Source organism: Nerophis ophidion, linkage group LG12 (assembly GCF_033978795.1).
Source record: "Nerophis ophidion isolate RoL-2023_Sa linkage group LG12, RoL_Noph_v1.0, whole genome shotgun sequence".
NCBI classification, from domain to species: Eukaryota; Metazoa; Chordata; class Actinopteri; order Syngnathiformes; family Syngnathidae; genus Nerophis; species Nerophis ophidion.
The window spans coordinates 66,544,762-66,565,317 of NC_084622.1; the positions used below are offsets into that span (position 1 = coordinate 66,544,762).

Below are 20,556 nucleotides of genomic sequence, written 5' to 3' on the forward strand. Positions count from 1 at the left end.
GTTCTCCTGGCAACTTCCAAACCCAGACTCGCCCATCAGATTCCCAGATGGAGAAGCCTGATTCAGTCAGTTTACGTGGCCTAACACTTTGTGGCTGAGTTGCTGTTGTTCCCAAAGTCTTCAACTTTCTTATAATAAAGCCGACATCTGACTGTGATTAGAACACCTGATTCTGATCATTTGGATGGGTGGCCAAATACTTGTGACCATATAGTGTATCATCAGTGCATCGTACAGTGCAAGACAACAACAACAGCAGCCAACTTTAATTGCTTTTATGTAGAGTTGTCCGATAATATCGAACTGCCGATGTCATCAGCCGATAAATGCTTTAAAATGTAATATCTGGGAACGATGCTGGAACAAAATGTCCTCTACAATCAACAGGATACTTCGGCGCAAAATTTAAAATTGCAATTTAGTAAAGTAAAGCGGCCGTATTGTCATGTGTTGCAATGTTAATATTTCATCATTGATATACAAACTATCAGAATATTGTCATGTGTTGCAATGTTAATATTTCATCATTGATATATAAACTATCAGACTGTGTGGTGGCTAGTAGTGGCTTTCAGTAGGACTTTAATTGATTTATAAAATACAGTATTTTCTCTGACTTAACTTTCAGCGATGCCACTAAACACACAGATAAGTTTGTTAATAGATGCATAGTACCGCTCCTGTCTTATAGTACATGGGACAATCTACATTATTGGACATAGAACATGCTAATGTGCCAGATTGAAGCCAAAGGCTAATAACTATTTGCATTTCCCTGCAGGTTTAAGTATTTGGCAGAGGTTCTTAACCTCTTTGACCTCGGACCCAACTTTTTCACGACAGAGGAGCCCGGGGACCACAACAATATTATCAATCTTGCTGTTCATTTTGATAATATTCAATAATTATATCTAATCTACTTACAGTTTTACTACCTTGTAGGGCTGGGCGATATATCGGATATACTCGATATATCGCAGGTTGGTCTCTGTGCGATAAAGAAAATGACTAAGGTGATATTGGAGTATATGTTCTCACGCAGTTGCTTTTAGCTGCAGGCTCTTCTTACTCCTTCTTGTCTCTCCTTCTCACTCCTTCTTGTCTCTCCTTCTCACGGACAAGAAGTGCACCTTCTTACAAACATCAAAAACTGTCACCTCATACGTCACATACGTATACGCCCTCGCCGAGCAGAGACGTAGCAGCATGGGTAACGTTAGCTGTGATGCTAGCGGAGCCGTGCGAGTGGTAATACGAGAGAAAGAAGGTGCCAATCTGGTAACGAATGAAAGAAGAATTAAATACCAAGAAAAACAGCAGGGGGTCCATCGTCTGGCGGTGGTTTAGCTTCAAGCGGGAAAATGTCAAACAGACAACCGTCATTTGTCAAATGTGGCTTCAAAAAGTAGCACTACTGCTAATATGTAGCATCATTTGAAAAGTCACCTGTTAGAGAATGAAGAGTGCTTGAGGCCCCCAAAAAAGTCTGCGGGCTATAGAGGGGTTTCCGTTCGGGCTCCAGTACTCTGGAATGCCCTCCCGGTAACAGTTCCAGATGCTACCTCAGTAGAAGCATTTAAGTCTCACCTTAAAACTCATCTGTATACTCTAGCCTTTAAATAGACCTCCTTTTTAGACCAGTTGATCTGCCGCTTCTTTTCTTTTTCCTCCTATGTCCCCCCCCCCCCCCCCCTTGTGGAGGAGGTCCGGTCCGATGACCATGGATGAAGTACTGGCTGTCCGGAGTCGAGACCCAGGATGGACCGCTCGCCTGTGTATCGGTTGGGGACATCTCTACGCTGCTGATCCGCCTCCGCTTGGGATGGTTTCCTGTGGACGGGACTCTCGCTGCTGTCTTGGATCCGCTTTGAACTGAACTCTCGCGGCTGTGTTGGAGCCACTATGGATTGAACTTTCACAGTATCATGTTAGACCCGCTCCACATCCATTGCTTTCGGTCCCCTAGAGGGGGGGGGGGGGGGGGGGGGCCCACATCTGAGGTCCTCTCCAAGGTTTCTCATAGTCAGCATTGTCACTAGCGTCCCACTGGATGTGAATTCTCCCTGCCCACTGGGTGTGAGTTTTCCTTGCCCTTTTGTGGGTTCTTCCGAGGATGTCGTAGTCGTAATGATTTGTGCAGTCCTTTGAGACATTTGTGATTTGGGGCTATATAAATAAACATTGATTGATTGATTGATTGCATGTCAACATCTCCATTCGGTGCCACACCAACAAAATGCAGAGGCAACCATTTCCAGATCAACACCATATGAAAAAACTAGTCAACAACAGAAGGAGATAACGTGTGCAGGAACCTACCACATAGTGAAGGACATACACTATTTGGTTTCCTATTATGCAGATCATTTTTATTTGACGCTTATTGAAATATCTTGTGTGACATCATGCACAAAAGTGCACTTTATTTGTTTTAAACTATTGTAGTGGCGTTCTGTACAAAAAGTGCACTTTAATTGAGTGTTGTTTTGATATTTCATCTTAGTGACATCATGCACAAAAGTGCACTAATAGCTTGTTTTAAAATGTCTGATAATCTTGCACTTTCTGTTTTGGAATGACATGAATGTTTGTGCCACTGATTAATAACTCTTTAATAAATACACTTTTGGTCAATTGACTTAGTTGTGATTTCCTTCTCTGCATGAAAGTTTAAAAGGAGCATATATTAAAGCAGTATGAAGAAGAATGTTTGAAAGTAGACACATAGAATCATCATACTGCTGTCATTATAGGCATCAAGTGTTCATTCAAGGCTAAGGCAAAATACCGAGATATATATCGTGGATCGCGATATGGCCTAAAAATATTGAGATATATATCGTGGATTGCGATATAGCCTAAAAAAATATCGAGATATACATCGTGGATCGCGATATGGCCTAAAAATATCGAGATATATATCGTGGATCGTGATATGGCCTAAAAATATCGAGATATATATCGTGGATCGCGATATGGCCTAAAAATATCGAGATATATATCGTGGATGGCGATATGGCCTAAAAATATCGAGATATATATCGTGGATCGTGATATGGCCTAAAAATATCGAGATATATATCGTGGATCGCGATATGGCCTACAAATATCGAGATATATATCGTGGATCGCGATATGGCCTAAAAATATCGAGATATATATCGTGGATCGCGATATGGCCTAAAAATATCGAGATATATATCGTGGATCGCGATATGGCCAAAAAATATCAAGATATTAAAAAAGTCCATATCGCCCAGCCCTACTAGCTTGTCAAATGAAATAAAAGCATGTGTTAATGCAACATTATATTATCAATTTAACAAATAAACTTTATGGTTAGATCAGGCGGATTTGAAAAATAAGTAGTAACCAAATAAACAATATATTTACATGCACTATGTTGTGCTAAAATATATACATTTAAATATTAATGTGACCCACCGCGACCCTGAAAGGGACAAATGGTAGAAAATGAATGGATGGATGGAATAAATATGTTTTTTAGGGTTGATTGGCAACACTAAATATGCCCGAGTGTGTGAATGTTGTCTATCTGTGTTGCCCTGTGATGAGGTGGCCACTTGTCCAGGGTGTACGCCGCCTTCTGCCTGAAACCAGCTGAGATAGACTCCCGCACCCCCACCACACCAAAAGGGACAAGCAGTAGCAAATGGATGGATGGGTGTTTCTTAACTAAACTGTCAATAAAATTAAAGTGCAAAAAAAATACATCCTCAACACTTGAGTCATCATTTTTGCGCTTGTGTGTCAATGACATGAGCGTCACACTTTAATACACTTGAGTCATCATTTTTGCGCTTGTGTCTCAATGACATGAGCGTCACACTTTAATACACTTGAGTCATCATTTTTGCGCTTGTGTCTCAATGACATGAGCGTCACACTTTAATACACTTGAGTCATCATTTTTGCGCTTGTGTCTCAATGACATGAGCGTCACACTTTAATACACTTGAGTCATCATTTTTGCGCTTGTGTCTCAATGACCTGAGCGTCACACTTTAATACACTTGAGTCATCATTTTTGCGCTTGTGTCTCAATGACATGAGCGTCACACTTTAATACACTTGAGTCATCATTTTTGCGCTTGTGTCTCAATGACATGAGCGTCACACTTTAATACACTTGAGTCATCATTTTTGCGCTTGTGTCTCAATGACATGAGCGTCACACTTTAATACACTTGAGTCATCATTTTTGCGCTTGTGTCTCAATGACATGAGCGTCACACTTTAATACACTTGAGTCATCATTTTTGCGCTTGTGTCTCAATGACATGAGCGTCACACTTTAATACACTTGAGTCATCATTTTTGCGCTTGTGTCTCAATGACATGAGCGTCACACTTTAATACACTTGAGTCATCATTTTTGCGCTTGTGTCTCAATGACATGAGCGTCACACTTTAATACACTTGAGTCATCATTTTTGCGCTTGTGTCTCAATGACATGAGCGTCACACTTTAATACACTTGAGTCATCATTTTTGCGCTTGTGTCTCAATGACATGAGCGTCACACTTTAATACACTTGAGTCATCATTTTTGCGCTTGTGTCTCAATGACCTGAGCGTCACACTTTAATACACTTGAGTCATCATTTTTGCGCTTGTGTCTCAATGACATGAGCGTCACACTTTAATACACTTGAGTCATCATTTTTGCGCTTGTGTCTCAATGACATGAGCGTCACACTTTAATACACTTGAGTCATCATTTTTGCGCTTGTGTCTCAATGACCTGAGCGTCACACTTTAATACACTTGAGTCATCATTTTTGCGCTTGTGTCTCAATGACATGAGCGTCACACTTTAATACACTTGAGTCATCATTTTTGCGCTTGTGTCTCAATGACCTGAGCGTCACACTTTAATACACTTGAGTCATCATTTTTGCGCTTGTGTCTCAATGACATGAGCGTCACACTTTAATACACTTGAGTCATCATTTTTGCGCTTGTGTCTCAATGACATGAGCGTCACACTTTAATACACTTGAGTCATCATTTTTGCGCTTGTGTCTCAATGACATGAGCGTCACACTTTAATACACTTGAGTCATCATTTTTGTGCTTGTGTCTCAATGACCTGAGCGTCACACTTTAATACACTTGAGTCATCATTTTTGTGCTTGTGTCTCAATGACATGAGCGTCACACTTTAATACACTTGAGTCATCATTTTTGCGCTTGTGTCTCAATGACATGAGCGTCACACTTTAATACACTTGAGTCATCATTTTTGCGCTTGTGTCTCAATGACATGAGCGTCACACTTTAATACACTTGAGTCATCATTTTTGCGCTTGTGTGTCAATGACCTGAGCGTCACACTTTAATACACTTGAGTCATCATTTTTGCGCTTGTGTCTCAATGACATGAGCGTCACACTTTAATACACTTGAGTCATCATTTTTGCGCTTGTGTCTCAATGACATGAGCGTCACACTTTAATACACTTGAGTCATCATTTTTGCGCTTGTGTCTCAATGACATGAGCGTCACACTTTAATACACTTGAGTCATCATTTTTGTGCTTGTGTCTCAATGACCTGAGCGTCACACTTTAATACACTTGAGTCATCATTTTTGTGCTTGTGTCTCAATGACATGAGCGTCACACTTTAATACACTTGAGTCATCATTTTTGCGCTTGTGTCTCAATGACATGAGCGTCACACTTTAATACACTTGAGTCATCATTTTTGCGCTTGTGTCTCAATGACATGAGCGTCACACTTTAATACACTTGAGTCATCATTTTTGCGCTTGTGTCTCAATGACATGAGCGTCACACTTTAATACACTTGAGTCATCATTTTTGCGCTTGTGTCTCAATGACATGAGCGTCACACTTTAATACACTTGAGTCATCATTTTTGCGCTTGTGTCTCAATGACATGAGCGTCACACTTTAATACACTTGAGTCATCATTTTTGCGCTTGTGTCTCAATGACCTGAGCGTCACACTTTAATACACTTGAGTCATCATTTTTGCGCTTGTGTGTCAATGACATGAGCGTCACACTTTAATACACTTGAGTCATCATTTTTGCGCTTGTGTCTCAATGACATGAGCGTCACACTTTAATACACTTGAGTCATCATTTTTGCGCTTGTGTCTCAATGACCTGAGCGTCACACTTTAATACACTTGAGTCATCATTTTTGCGCTTGTGTGTCAATGACATGAGCGTCACACTTTAATACACTTGAGTCATCATTTTTGCGCTTGTGTGTCAATGACATGAGCGTCACACTTTAATACACTTGAGTCATCATTTTTGCGCTTGTGTGTCAATGACATGAGCGTCACACTTTAATACACTTGAGTCATCATTTTTGCGCTTGTGTCTCAATGACCTGAGCGTCACACTTTAATACACTTGAGTCATCATTTTTGCGCTTGTGTCTCAATGACCTGAGCGTCACACTTTAATACACTTGAGTCATCATTTTTGCGCTTGTGTCTCAATGACATGAGCGTCACACTTCAATACACTTGAGTCATCATTTTTGCGCTTGTGTCTCAATGACATGAGCGTCACACTTTAATACACTTGAGTCATCATTTTTGCGCTTGTGTCTCAATGACCTGAGCGTCACACTTTAATACACTTGAGTCATCATTTTTGCGCTTGTGTCTCAATGACCTGAGCGTCACACTTTAATACACTTGAGTCATCATTTTTGCGCTTGTGTCTCAATGACATGAGCGTCACACTTTAATACACTTGAGTCATCATTTTTGCGCTTGTGTCTCAATGACATGAGCGTCACACTTTAATACACTTGAGTCATCATTTTTGCGCTTGTGTCTCAATGACATGAGCGTCACACTTCAATAGTACCACAAGTGGTGGAACATTTGTACTACAACTGAGTAGCGCTGCTGCCAATGTGGACCACAGCTGAAAAACACTTACAGTACAGGACAAAAGTTTGGACACACCTTTTCATTCAATGTGTTTTCTTTATTTTCACGACTATTTAAATTGTAGATTGTCACTGAAGGCATCAAAACTGTCGGCTGCTGACATTAAAGTCCTACTGAAAGCCACTACTAGCCACCACACAGTCTGATAGTTTATATATCAATGATGAAATATTAACATTGCAACACATGACAATACGGCCGCTTTACTTTACTAAATTGCAATTTTAAATTTCCCGCGGAATTTCTTGTTGAAAACGTCGCGGAATGATGACGCTTATGTTGACGCTTATGTTGACGCGTGCTTGTGACGTCATTGGTTGGAGCAAACATTTCAGCCCAGCACCACTCACAGCTAAAAGTAGTCGGCTTTAATTGCATAATTACACAGCATTTTGTACATCTGTGTTGCTGAATCTTTTGCAATTTGTTCAATTAATAATGGAGACGTCAAAGAAGAATGCTGTTGGTGGAAAGCGGTGGATTGCAGCTGCCTTTAGCAACCGAGACACAGCCGGTGTTTCTTTGTTTGTTGTGAAGCTTTAACACAGAGCGGTTAAGCGAACATGTTTCTCTACGTCAACCAGCAAGTTTTTGGATGGGAAAATTGTGATATTAAGTCGGCTCTTACCGGAGACCTGAGTGGATTATGCGACCTCATCCTGCAGCTGTCAAAAAGGCATCTGTGATCTTTTTATTGGGACGGCGTGGCGCAGTGGAAGAGTGGCTGTGCGCAACCCGAGGGTCCCAGGTTCAATCCCCACCTAGTACCAATCTTGTAACGTCCGTTGGGTCCTGAGCAAGACACTTCACCCTTGCTCCTGATGGGTGCTGGTTAGCGCCTTGCATGGCAGCTCCCTCCATCAGTGTGTGAATGTGTGTGTGAATGTGGAAGTAGTGTCAAAGCGCTTTGAGTACCTTGAAAGTAGAAAAGTGCTATACAAGTACAACCCGTTTATCATTTAGAATCTCACTAAAACACAATTAACACAATCAGCAGGTAAGGGATTTTCCAGAATTATGTTAGTAAATGTGTCTAATAACATCTGAATTGCTCACACGGCCGTTGCCTGGAGGCGAAGCCTTTTTTTTTTTTTTTTAAATAGTGCTTCACTCTAACTTTCCTCATCCACGAATCTTTCATCCTCGCTCAAATTAATGGGGAAATCGTCGCTTTCTCAGTCCGAATTGCACTTGCTGCTGGTGGCTATGATTATAAACAATGTGAGGAGCTCCACAACCCGTGATGTCACGCCCACATCGTCTGCTACTTCCGGTACAGGCAAGGCTTTTTTATGAGCGACCAAAAGTTGCCAACTTTATCGTCCATGTTCTCTACTAAATCCTTTTAGCAAAAATATGGCAATATGGCAAAATGATGAAGTATGACACATAGAATGGAGCTGCTATCCCCGTTTAAATAAGAACATCTCATGTCAGTAGGCCTTTAATTTTTTCATGTTTTCTGTTGGTGGTGCGCCTCTGGATTCTTTCAATGAAAAAATGTGCCTCGGCTCAGAAGAAGGTTGAAAAACACTGGGTTAGTGCACGGTTTCAATCTGTACACAGCATCCACATTTGAGATGTAGTAGTGCGCCACAGGATCCAGGAGTTCCACAGTCCTCATGTAAAAGCCATCAGTTCCTAAGGAGGGACATGTGACCACGCTGTCCCCAGCAGCAGAGTAGAGGCGCTCCAACCAGCCCGCCGCCAAGGCAAGTTAGACGTAGCACTTGGAGTGCGGGCAGGTTGGCCACTGGGGGCATCCTTAGTCGCACTCGGACAGAAATGTGTTGTTGTTACAAAGTTACATCATCGTTTTAAACATCAAATCATGTTTGCACACAGTTTTGGATGCCTCTCACTGCAAAAAGTCAGTGTTAAAAAAAAAACTAAAAAAAAATACAAAAGTGAGTGTTTTTTTACTTGAACTAAGCAAAACTATCTGCCAACAGAACAAGAAAATTTGGCTTGTCAAGACTTTCCAAAACCAGTAAAATTAGCTAACTTCGATGAACCCCAAAATATCTTAAAATAAGTATATTCTCACTCATAACTACAAATGCATTTTCCCATCCATAACATGACATCATCGCACCAAGAGAGAGCCAGGAAAGCCAAATATTTTAAAAAGTATTTCAGTGAGAGCCACATAATATGTTTTAACACTGAATACAACAACATGCGTGCATTTTTAAGCAAGACCAACATTTTTAAAGCATAATAAGTCTCTTATTCTTTTTAATAGGATTTTTATTCTGAAGCTAACCAATAATAAAAAAATACGTCTTACCATTAATACATTTTCTTGAACAGGTTTGGTAGAAAACGGTGGGATCGATTAAAATGCATGAGAATGTTTTGATATTTTGAATGTTATTCTTAACACTGTGATTATGTTAGAATAATTAGGTATATATTATAACACAACGTTTATGCTATAATTATTGTCAATTGTGCTGAAGTGGCATTTTTCTTTGTGCAAAGCTGGCAATCCAGTCTGGTATCAGTGTCTGTGTCCAGGAACAGCCTGCTGACTGCCAAGGCCCAACACCGCCGTGACCCAGACAGGGCAGAGAAACAAGGCCATATCACCAGCGTCACACATTTGCATTTTTGTATAATCATATATTGTGTCTAACTGGAGTTGTCGAGATTACCCCCTTCCCTCAGCGACAGCTTCAGTGATGTAAACAGGGACCTCCCAAATAAATAGAGAAAGAGTTTGGATCTTTGATCTTTGGATCTGGAGATGGTTTCCTGTGGACGGGACTCTCACTGCTGTCTTGGAGCCACTATGGATTGAACTTTCACAGTATCATGTTAGACCCGCTCGACATCCATTGCTTTCGGTCCCCTAGAGGGGGGGGGTTGCCCACATCTGAGGTCCTCTCCAAGGTTTCTCATAGTCAGCATTGTCACTGGCGTCCCACTGGATGTGAATTCTCCCTGCCCACTGGGTGTGAGTTTTCCTTGCCCTTATGTGGGTTCTTCCGAGGATGTTGTAGTCGTAATGATTTGTGCAGTCCTTTGAGACATTTGTGATTTGGGGCTATATAGCTCGGTTGGTAGAGTGGCCGTGCCAGCAACTTAAGGGTTGCAGGTTCGATTCCCGCTTCCGCCATCCTAGTCACTGCCGTTGTGTCCTTGGGCAAGACACTTTACCCACCTGCTCCCAGTGCCACCCACACTGGTTTAAATGTAACTTAGATATTGGGTTTCACTATGTAAAGCGCTTTGAGTCACTAGAGAAAAGCGCTATATAAATATAATTCACTTCACTTCACTTCACTCTGCATAATTCCTTGCTTCTTGTCTGTTTAATAGATGTCATCAGTGTTTGAACCTGACAGATTACCAGCGAATATAATGTAAAAATGTCAGCTAAGATTTATCTGAGAGCCAGATGCAGTCATCAAAAGAGCCACATCTGGCTCGAGAACCATAGGTTCTCTACCCCTGGACTAGACGTATAAGATTTCATGGTATTTATGGATTAGGAGTGAGAGATAGTTTGGTAAAGGTATAGCATGTTCTATATGTTCTAGTTATTTGAATGACTCTTACCATAATATGTTAGCTTAACATAGCAGGCACCTTCTCAGTTGGTTATTTTTGCCTCATATATTACTTACATGCGTCATACCGGTGCCGCTCACACTGGTGAATGAATGATGAATGAATGATTGGTGGTGGTGGGAGGGGCCGTAGGTGCAAACTGGCAGCCACGCTTCAATCAGTCTACCCCAGGGCAGCTGTGGCTATGGAAGTAGCTTACCACCACCATCGTGTGAATAATTTTGAGTCCCACTTCTCTGTGAGCGCTTTGAGTGTTTAGAAAAGCGTGATATAAATCTAAGCTATAATACACTTATTCAGCCTGTTATTCACTATGCTTTATTTATTTTAAATTGCCTTTCAAATGTCTATTCTTGGTGTTGGGTTTTATCAAATAAATTTCCCCAAAAATGCGACTTATACTCCAGTGCGACTTATATATTATTTTTTTTTCCTTCTTTATTGTGCATTTTCGGCAGGTGCGACTTATACTCCCAAAAAATATGGTATATAATTTATATTTACATATTTATGAAAGAGATGTTTTGTTAACACGTTAAAGGTGTTTAATGATAATACAAGCATGTTTAACACATATAGATTCCTTTCTTTCACAAAGACAAGAATATAAATTGGTGTATTACCTGATTCTGATGACTTGCATTAATTGGAATCAGACAGTAGTGATGAGAACGTCCACATTTTTAAATGCAGGAGAAAAAAATTCCCTCCTTTCTGTCCAATACCACATAAAAGTGGTTGGTTTTAACCATCGTATTTGTCCAGCTTCCATACTCGTTTTTAAACACTTTACAAGAAATACATTGGCGGCAAACTCTGTAGCTCGCGAGCTTGTACACTGCAAAAAGTCAGTGTTCAAAAACAGGAAAAAAAAAATACAAAAATGAGGGGTATTTTATTTGAAATAAGCAAAATTATCTGCCAATAGAACAAGAAAATTCGGCTTGTCAAGACTTTCCAAAACAAGTAAAATTAGCTAACCTCAATGAACCCAAAAATACCTTAAAATAAGTATATTCTCACTTATAACAAGTGCATTTTTCTTGGCAGAAAAAAAACGAGTCCTTTTTGCTCAATATGTTGAAAAATATTCTTAAATTAATTAAATGCTAGTGCTATTATTTTGACATAATGATATGCGCTCAGCATCATGATCTTTTTTTTCTTGTTTGAAGAAATTATTACTTTAAAAAAGTAGTTTTATACTTGTGAGTGTTGCATTAGCTGATATTCTAGTTTCAAGCATATTTTACTGAATTTAGGTCATCAAATCTCAGCAACAAGCTGCAATATCTTACTGAGATTTAGCACCAAAACCCTAAAAACAAGTAAAACACTAACATAAAATCTGCTTAGTGAGAAGAATTAGCTTATCAGACAGAAAATAAGCAAATATCAGCCTTATTTGAGATATTTAATCTTTCTTAGATTCCAGTTTTTGGAGTGTGTGCGCTAGCTTTCTGAGACTCTTATTTTGTTAGCGCAGGCAAGATGAAGCAGGGCTTTTATTGTGAAGACAATATGCAGTCGGTCTTTGGAGTTTTGACGGAAGGTACGGCGCGAGAGTCCGTTGAAATTAAAAAGTGTTTCTCGCCTTCCTGTCGGTCATTTTTTCTTAATAATGATCACGCAGCAGCCAGCGTCATCTCACAAGATCCTTGAGTGCCGTGAATGTCAATCAAGTGACGAAATTGACATCTTAGTGAAGATTGAGGAAGGCTAATTTTTAGGTGTATTTTTTCAATGCCTACCTGGCGATCGACTGACACTCTCAATGGTCGACCGGTCGCTCGCGATCACACCTAATTTAGACCACAAGCAGTATTTTAAATGTAGATTAATAGAACCTTGAAACTGATTATTATATTGAGTATTAACTTACATTATTTGCTAACAAAACAATAGTTTTGTATTATATCATTTGACCAGGGTCCTAGACCGGTTTCAACTTTAAAGGTTGCACTGTTCTCTTATTTGCAGAGTGAAAATATTTATACTGCTTTGCAGTGGGATGAATTACCACGGCCTTGAATGCAGCGTTATAGCACGACTCAGAACAAGCAGGAAGCTACAGATGAGCAGCTTTGAGGAAAGTACATCAATTGCTTGGTTGCTGATGTCATAAAAGTATGTGAGTGAAGCTGCACCCAGGAGGTTTGAGAGAATTACAACTGCTGCTTTGGCATTCAGTCGTCTTTCAGTACGATACGCAGCTTTACACACAACACTCACAAGCGTCCTCAATGTGGTTGATACTTTTTTTCATTCTCGATAAAATACAAAAGAAACATGAAGCTTGAGTACAGTTTGTAGTGGGGAGCAGATACCCATCAGGGCTTTGACGTGAGCGTCAGGGTGGACGAGACGCGGAAGATCTGAGGCAGCATGTTGCTCAGCTGGTAGAACATTTCCTCGGAAATACTCTGTCGACACAAAGACACACACAAGGCCAGTGAGAAGTGAGGATGCAACGGTTGTAGATTTTCAGAGTACAGTGTAATTATAGCCTGAGTAATTTCACAAGAAAACATTCATAAGAACACAGACATTTCTTAGATCAGTGTTTTTCAACCACTGTGAGATACAGTCTGCTGTGCCGTGGGAGAATATCTAACTTCACCTATTTGGGTTCAAATTATTTTTTGCAAACCAGTAATTGTTGTTACGTCTTCGTGGCATCGTGCGCAAGGGGTGCTTCTTCCAAGATGCAGTCGGGCAATGACACAGTGTACAGCTAAGCAAACAGGTTTATTTAACTTCAAACAGACTAATAACAGAAAAAACTGGTGCTAAGGAAAAAGGCAAACAAACATCTACTAGCGTGTGAGCTGGGGAAACAGAAGGTGGCTAAGTGCGAAAGCATTAGCCAGTAAACACTTGAGAACACAAAGAGGCTAGGCGTGGAAGCTAGCAAGTATCAAAACGGATTATTACCAAAGTCAGGAGTCCACGAAGACATCAAAAAGAGTGTAGCAAACTTGACGAGACCAGGACGAGTAAATGAAACAGGTCGGTTAATATAGAGTCACTAATCAAAACCAGGTGTGCAAACAAAGGCAGGTGAACAAATCAAGTTGCCATGGTGACAAAAACAAATCAGGAAGTGCACAAACTAAGACTCGGAAGCGTCCATGAATCAAGAAGATAAACACAAATTACTCAAAACTAAATAATGTAAGATTTGAGCGGCAGATCTTAACAAATTATAGTCTGAAAATGATGTGTTGTTGTGGAGTGTCGGTGCTGTCTAGAGATCGGCTGAGTAACCGTGTAATACTCTTCCATATCAGTAGGTGGCAGCCAGAAGCAAATTTCTTTGTCGATGTCGAAAACAGTGGGAGGCAGTGTGCAGGTAAAAAAGGTGTCGAGTGCTTAAACCAAAAATAAACAAAAGGTGAGTGCCCCAAAGAAAAGGCATTGAAGCTTAGGGAAGGCTATGCAGAACAACTAAAACTACATTGGCTACAAATTAAAAACAGAACGCTGGACGACAGCAAAGACTTACTGTGGAGCAAAGACAATGTACATCCGAACATGACATGACAATCAACAATGTCCCCACAAAGAAGGATAAGAACAACTGAAATATTCTTGATTGCAAAAACAAAGTAGATGCGGGAAATATCGCACAAAGGATGATAAATGGGTTATACTTGTATAGCGCTTTTCTACCTTCAAGGTACTCAAAGCGCTTTGACACTATTTCCACATTCACCCATACACACACACATTCACACACTGATGGGGGGAGCTGCCATGCAAGGCGCTAACCACAAACCATCAGGAGCAAGGGTGAAGTGTCTTGCTCAGGACACAACAGGCGTGACGAGGTTGGTAGAAGGTGAGGATTGAACCAGGAACCCTCAGGTTGCTGGCACGGCCACTCTCCCAACCGCGCCACGCCGTTGGATGACATGAAACTGCTATAGGAAAATATCAAAAAAGAGAAAAAGCCACCAAAATAGGAGCGCAAGACAAGAAGTAAAACACTGCACACAGGAAAACGGTAAAAGAGTCCAAATAAGTTAGGGTGTGATGTGACAGGTGGTGACAGTACACCTACTTTGAGACAAGAGCTATAGTCATGCATGCTTGCTTATGCTTTAAAGTCCTACTGAAAGCCACTACTAGCCACCACGCAGTCTGATAGTTTATATATCAATGATGAAATATTAACATTGCAACACATGACAATATTCTGATAGTTTATATATCAATGATGAAATATTAACATTGCAACACATGACAATATTCTGATAGTTTATATATCAATGATGAAATATTAACATTGCAACACATGACAATATTCTGATAGTTTATATATCAATGATGAAATATTAACATTGCAACACATGACAATATTCTGATAGTTTATATATCAATGATGAAATATTAACATTGCAACACATGACAATATTCTGATAGTTTATATATCAATGATGTAATATTAACATTGCAACACATGACAATACGGCCGCTTTAGTTTACTAAATTGCAATTTTAAATTTCCTGGGAGTTTCGTCTTTGAAACGTCGTGTAATGATGACGTGTACGCAAGACATCACAGGTTTTTAGAAAGTATGAGCGCTGCACACACACACGCAGCTAAAAGTCGTCTGCTTTAACGGCATAATTACACAGTATTTTGGACATCTGTGTTGCTGAATCGTTTGCAATTTGTTCAATTAATAATGGAGACGTCAAAGAAGAAAGATGGAGTTGGGAAGCTTTAGCCTTTAGCCACACAAACACACGGTGATTCCTTGTTTAAAATTCCCGGAGGTGAAACTTTACTATGGATCAGAGCGGTCAAGTAAACATGAATCCAGACCAAAGGTCAACCAGCAGGTTTCGGTGAGAAAATTGTGGTTAAAAAGTGGCTTCTTACCGGATATCACCGGAGTTTCCGTCCTACTGCAGCTTCGTGACTTCTCTCTGAGACACTGGCGTCAACACCCGGCCGTGGACACACCCCTCCGACTATCAGGTAATATTTAACTCACTAAAACACTAGCAACACAATAGAAAGATAAGGGATTTCCCAGAATTATTCTAGTAAATGTGTCTAAAAACATCGGAATCCTTCCCAATGTAATGGCGTTTTTTTTTTTTTTTAATTCTTATTTTTTTTTCTTTCTAGTCCGTCGCTATCAATATCCTCAAACATAAATCTTTCATCCCCGCTCAAATTAATGGGGAAATTGTCGTTTTCTCGGTCCGAATAGCTCTGTTCGTTGCAGGCTCTCATTAAAATCAATGTAAATATGTGAGGAGCCAACATGTGACGTCATCGTCTGCGACTTCCGGTCCAGGCAGGGCTTTTGTCTTAGCACCAACTTTATCCTGGATGTTCTCTACTAAATCCTTTCAGCAAAATATGGCAATATGGGGAAATGATGAAGTATGACACATAGAATGGAGCTGCTATCCCCGTTTAAATAAGAACATCTCATTTCAGTAGGCCTTTAAAGTCATATCCAACAATTGTGACGACAACTCTTTACTGTCAACTGAGTTTTGTTTTTTAATGATTTCTGCTGGTGGTGTGCCTCTGGATTTTTTTAACACAAAAAATGTGCCTTGGCTCAAAAAAGATTGAAAAACACGGCCTTAGATATTTTTGATGTGTTATTTATTACTGTTGGAAATAACAGAACAAAAGTGCAACAGGAATAAAACATTATCATTAATAAACACATTAATATGAGACTAAGGTTAATATCTTTATTGATCATTTGGGTATACACTCTAGTGTTATTGTCATCAACTATTTAATCATTTGTAATAGTCGGTTTAATGTTGTGTTAATAATAAGTGGAATTTACATACCGTATTTTCCGCACTAAAAGGCGCACCTAAAAACCTCAAATTTTCTCAAAATCTGACAGCCTTATATATGGACCAATATTGAGCCACAATATGTGGTAAAAAATAGATGGATGGATGGAGGTCTCGCAACTACAGTAAGCAGCTGCCAACTTCATTTTCCCCCGCAGAAGATTAAGTGCACTTCTTCTTCTACAGTAAGCAGCTGCCGACCTTATTTTCCCTCGTAGAAGAAGAAGCGCGTGGTGCATGCTGGGATATATGACTGCAGGAGGCGTGCCGTTTCTGTGTGTTTATGTAAAGACCACAAAATGACTCCTATTAAGAAACACGCTCACGACGCAGAGTTTAAAGTCGAGGCGATCAGTCACACAGTAGAAGACAGGAATAGAGCAGCAGTCAGAGAATTGAACATTAACAGCAGCGACACTGACTCCTTTAATGAGGACTTGGACGAGACGGAGCCGGGCATGTTGGATGCCGTATTCGCCCAACTGTTTGATTCAAACACTGAAGAAGAAGAATTTGAGGGATTTGTGGATGAGGAATTACTTAATAAAGTGAGCTTTACATGTTTATTTTGTGTGTTGTGTGACATTATTGTTTGAGCAACGTTGAGTTATTGATATATTATTGCTTTGCACTATTTCCAGTGTTACTATATTGTGATTGCACTAACGTTTGATTTATCAGACTGTTTTTTACATGTTTATTGAATCGGGGAAAATAATTAAACAGCTGTTTATTCATTTTGGGAGTGAACAGAGTTGTCAGAACGCTGGTTTGTAATCTATTACAACGACGCAAATCCCATAGGGGTGATGAATGGATGGTCAGCGCCTGAGAGCTGTGGCCTACCACCATGACCTTGAACTACCTTCCCTCTGTTGCTAGATATCTCGAGATGTATGTTGTAATATGTAAATGTGCTTTGCTATGGAGGTTTTTTCCCACTCCAGACTGGGCCCCCTTAGGAGCCCAGTCTAGATTGTATTTTTTTACTCATCCTTCCCCAGCGTTTACCTTTTTCCCATCTTTTACGTGGCGTCCCGTGGCGACCCATCAGCGTTCTTGTTCTGTAACCCTGTACACTCTTTGTTTGTCTAATCTTCAACAGGTTTGTGCTGAAAACAAAGTTTCGTTGTACTTATAAAATGACAATAAAGACCTATCCTATCCTATTAATAAAGTTTGACTGACCTGACTGTTTTGTTGACATTCCCTTTAGCGCAGCTCCATCTAAAGGATGCATAACGTAACCCCAGCCTCTACTGTAGCATCTATTCTATGCACCTTATAATGCGGTGCGCCTTATATATGAACCAAGTTTTAAAATAGGCCATTCATTGAAGGTGCGCCTTATAATCCGGTGGTAATTACATCCCATTGTGTGTACTGTTATTCTACAAGCTACTGTTTAAATTAACGATAGCCTATAGCTATTTCACACAGACAGGAAGAAGCTATCTCTACTGTTAAATGGTCACTGAATGAAGCCTTTGAAAGGAGTACCTGTCACAGTTTGTTTGTATCAATGTTTCTTAACCATAAGGCTGGGGCCCATTGTTGGGCTGCGAGCCCAAAACTTTGGTTTCACAGCTGTGGTCCATATAGGCTGCAGCGGCACATTAGTTGTAATACACCTCCCCACCACTTGTGGCAGTAATGGCCATTTCAAACTGACAGAAAAAATCCGGAGCTAAATTAATAAGGAAGTTTATTCGCAAAGATTATGACTAAAGTGGTGAAGCTGTAATTTCATTTGCACTTGTATTTATTGACAGTTTAGTTAAAACATATACAAACCCCGTTTCCATTTGAGTTGGGAAATTGTGTTAGATGTAAATATAAACAGAATACAATGATTTGCAAATCATTTTTAACCTATTACCAATTGAATGCACTACAAAGACAAGATATTTGATTAGATTAGATAGATTAGATTAGATAGTACTTCATTTATTCCGTCAGGAAAATTACAATTTTCAGCACAATCCCATTCAAGATCAGACAAACATAACAGGGAGACAGAACAGGATCGCTGACGGGTCTGCCGGATTCCAGCGCCCCTTACAAAAAAGATGACATGCAGGTAAACAAGGGGGATTGTTGAAACTCATAAACTTTATTTTTTTTCCGCAAATAATAATTAACTTAGAATTTCATGGCTGCAACATGTGCCAAAGTAGTTGGGAAAGGGCATGTTCACCACTGTGTTATATCACCTTTTCTTTTAACTACACTCAATAAACGTTTGGGAACTGAGGAAACTAATTGTTGAAGCTTTGAAAGTGGAATTCTTTCCCATTCTTGTTTTAAGTAGAGCTTCAGTCCTTCAACAGTCCGCGGTCTCCGCTGTCGTATTTTACGTTTCATAATGCGCCACACATTTTCGATGGGAGACAGGTCTGGACTGCAGGCGGGCCAGGAAAGTACCCGCACTCTTTTACTACAAAGCCACGCTGTTGTAACACTTGTCTTGCTGAAATAAGCAGGGGCGTCCATGATAATGTTGCTTGGATGACAACATATGTTGCTCCAAAACCTGTATGGACCTTTCAGCATTAATGGTGCCTTCACAGATGTGTAAGTTACCCATGCCTTGGGCACTAATACACCCCCATACCATCACACATGTGTAAGTTACCCATGTCTTGGGCACTAATACACCCCCATACCCTCACACATGTGTAAGTTACCCATGCATTGGGCACTAATACACCCCCATACCATCACACATGTGTAAGTTACCCATGTCTTGTTCACTAATACACCCCCATACCATCACACATGTGTAAGTTAGTCATGTCTTGGGCACTAATACACCCCCATACCATCACACATGTGTAAGTTACCCATGCCTTGGGCACTAATACACCCCCATACCATCACACATGTGTAAGTTACCCATGTCTTGGGCACTAATACACCCCCATACCATCACACATGTGTAAGTTACCCATGTCTTGGGCACTAATACACCCCCATACCATCACACATGTGTAAGTTACCCATGTCTTGGACACTAATACACCCCCATACCATCACACATGCTGGATTTTGAACTTTGCGTCGATAACAGTCTGGATGGTTATTTTCCTCTTTGTTCTGGAGGACACCACGTCCTCTGTTTCCAAATATAATTTGAAATGTGGACTCGTCAGACCACAGAACACCTTTCCACTTTGCATCAGTCCATCTTAGATGAGCTCGGGCCCATCCAAGCCGGCGGAGTTTCAGGATATTGTTGATAAATGGGTTTAGTTTTGCATAGTAGAGTTTTAACTTGCACTTACAGATGTAGCGACCAACTGTAGTTACTGACAGTGGTTTTATGAAGTGTTCCTGAGCCCATGTGGTGATATCCTTTACACACTGATGTCAGTTCTTGGTGCATTACCGCCTGGGGGATCAAAAGTCTGTAATATCACCGCTTACGTGCAGTGATTTCTCCAGATTCTCTGAACTTTTTGATGATTTTACGGACCGTAGATGATAAAATCCCTGAATTCTTTGCAATAGCTCGTTGAGAAATGTTGTTCTAAAACTGTTTGACAATTTGCTTACAAAGTGGTGACCCTCACCCCATCCTTGTTTGTGAATCACTTAGCATTTCATGGAAGCTGCTTTTATAGCCAATCATGGCACCACCTGTTCCCAATTAGCCTGCACACCTGTGGGATGTTCCATATAAGTGTTTGATGAGCATTCCTCAACTTTATCAGTATTTATTGCCACCTTTCCCAACTTCTTTGTCACATGTTGCTGGCATCAAATTCTAAAGTTAATGATTAATTGCAAAAAAAATAATGTTTATGAGTTTGAACATCAAATATGTTGTCTTTGTAGCATATTCAACTGAATATGGCTTGAAAATGATTTGCAAATCATTGTATTCTGTTTATATTTACATCTAACACAATTTCCCAACTCATATGGAAACGGGGTTTGTATATATAGCCTCTTTAAATGCAACAATGTTGTTTCAGAGCAGCTATTTTCAATGCTGCCCGAGCAGGGAGCTGACAGGAAGCTGATTCAGTCAGAGCTTTTGATGCCGCCGGTTTTATCGTCTTTTGGTGTCAACGAGGCGACATGCTCGAGGCTCAGCTGTCTGCTGAATCTCACAGTCCATAGTTATAAACATTCCGCAAAGTCCCGGATAAAACGTCATGAGGCAAGCGGGCCCAA

The 20,556-nt window shown here is 40.3% G+C and overlaps 1 protein-coding gene across 3 annotated transcripts in view; it reads right to left on the minus strand.

The window, feature by feature from the left end:
* Positions 1 to 11,939: 11,939 nt before the first annotated feature.
* The window catches only part of ferry3 (FERRY endosomal RAB5 effector complex subunit 3), a 53,845-nt gene continuing 45,228 nt past the window's right edge, over positions 11,940 to 20,556 (minus strand). For all 3 annotated transcript variants that reach the window (XM_061918021.1, XM_061918020.1, XM_061918019.1), the window contains exon 14: positions 11,940 to 12,962. In XM_061918021.1, the coding sequence (XP_061774005.1) occupies positions 12,870 to 12,962 (93 nt within the window). In that variant the 3' untranslated portion in view covers positions 11,940 to 12,869. The remainder of the gene's footprint in view (positions 12,963 to 20,556) is intronic.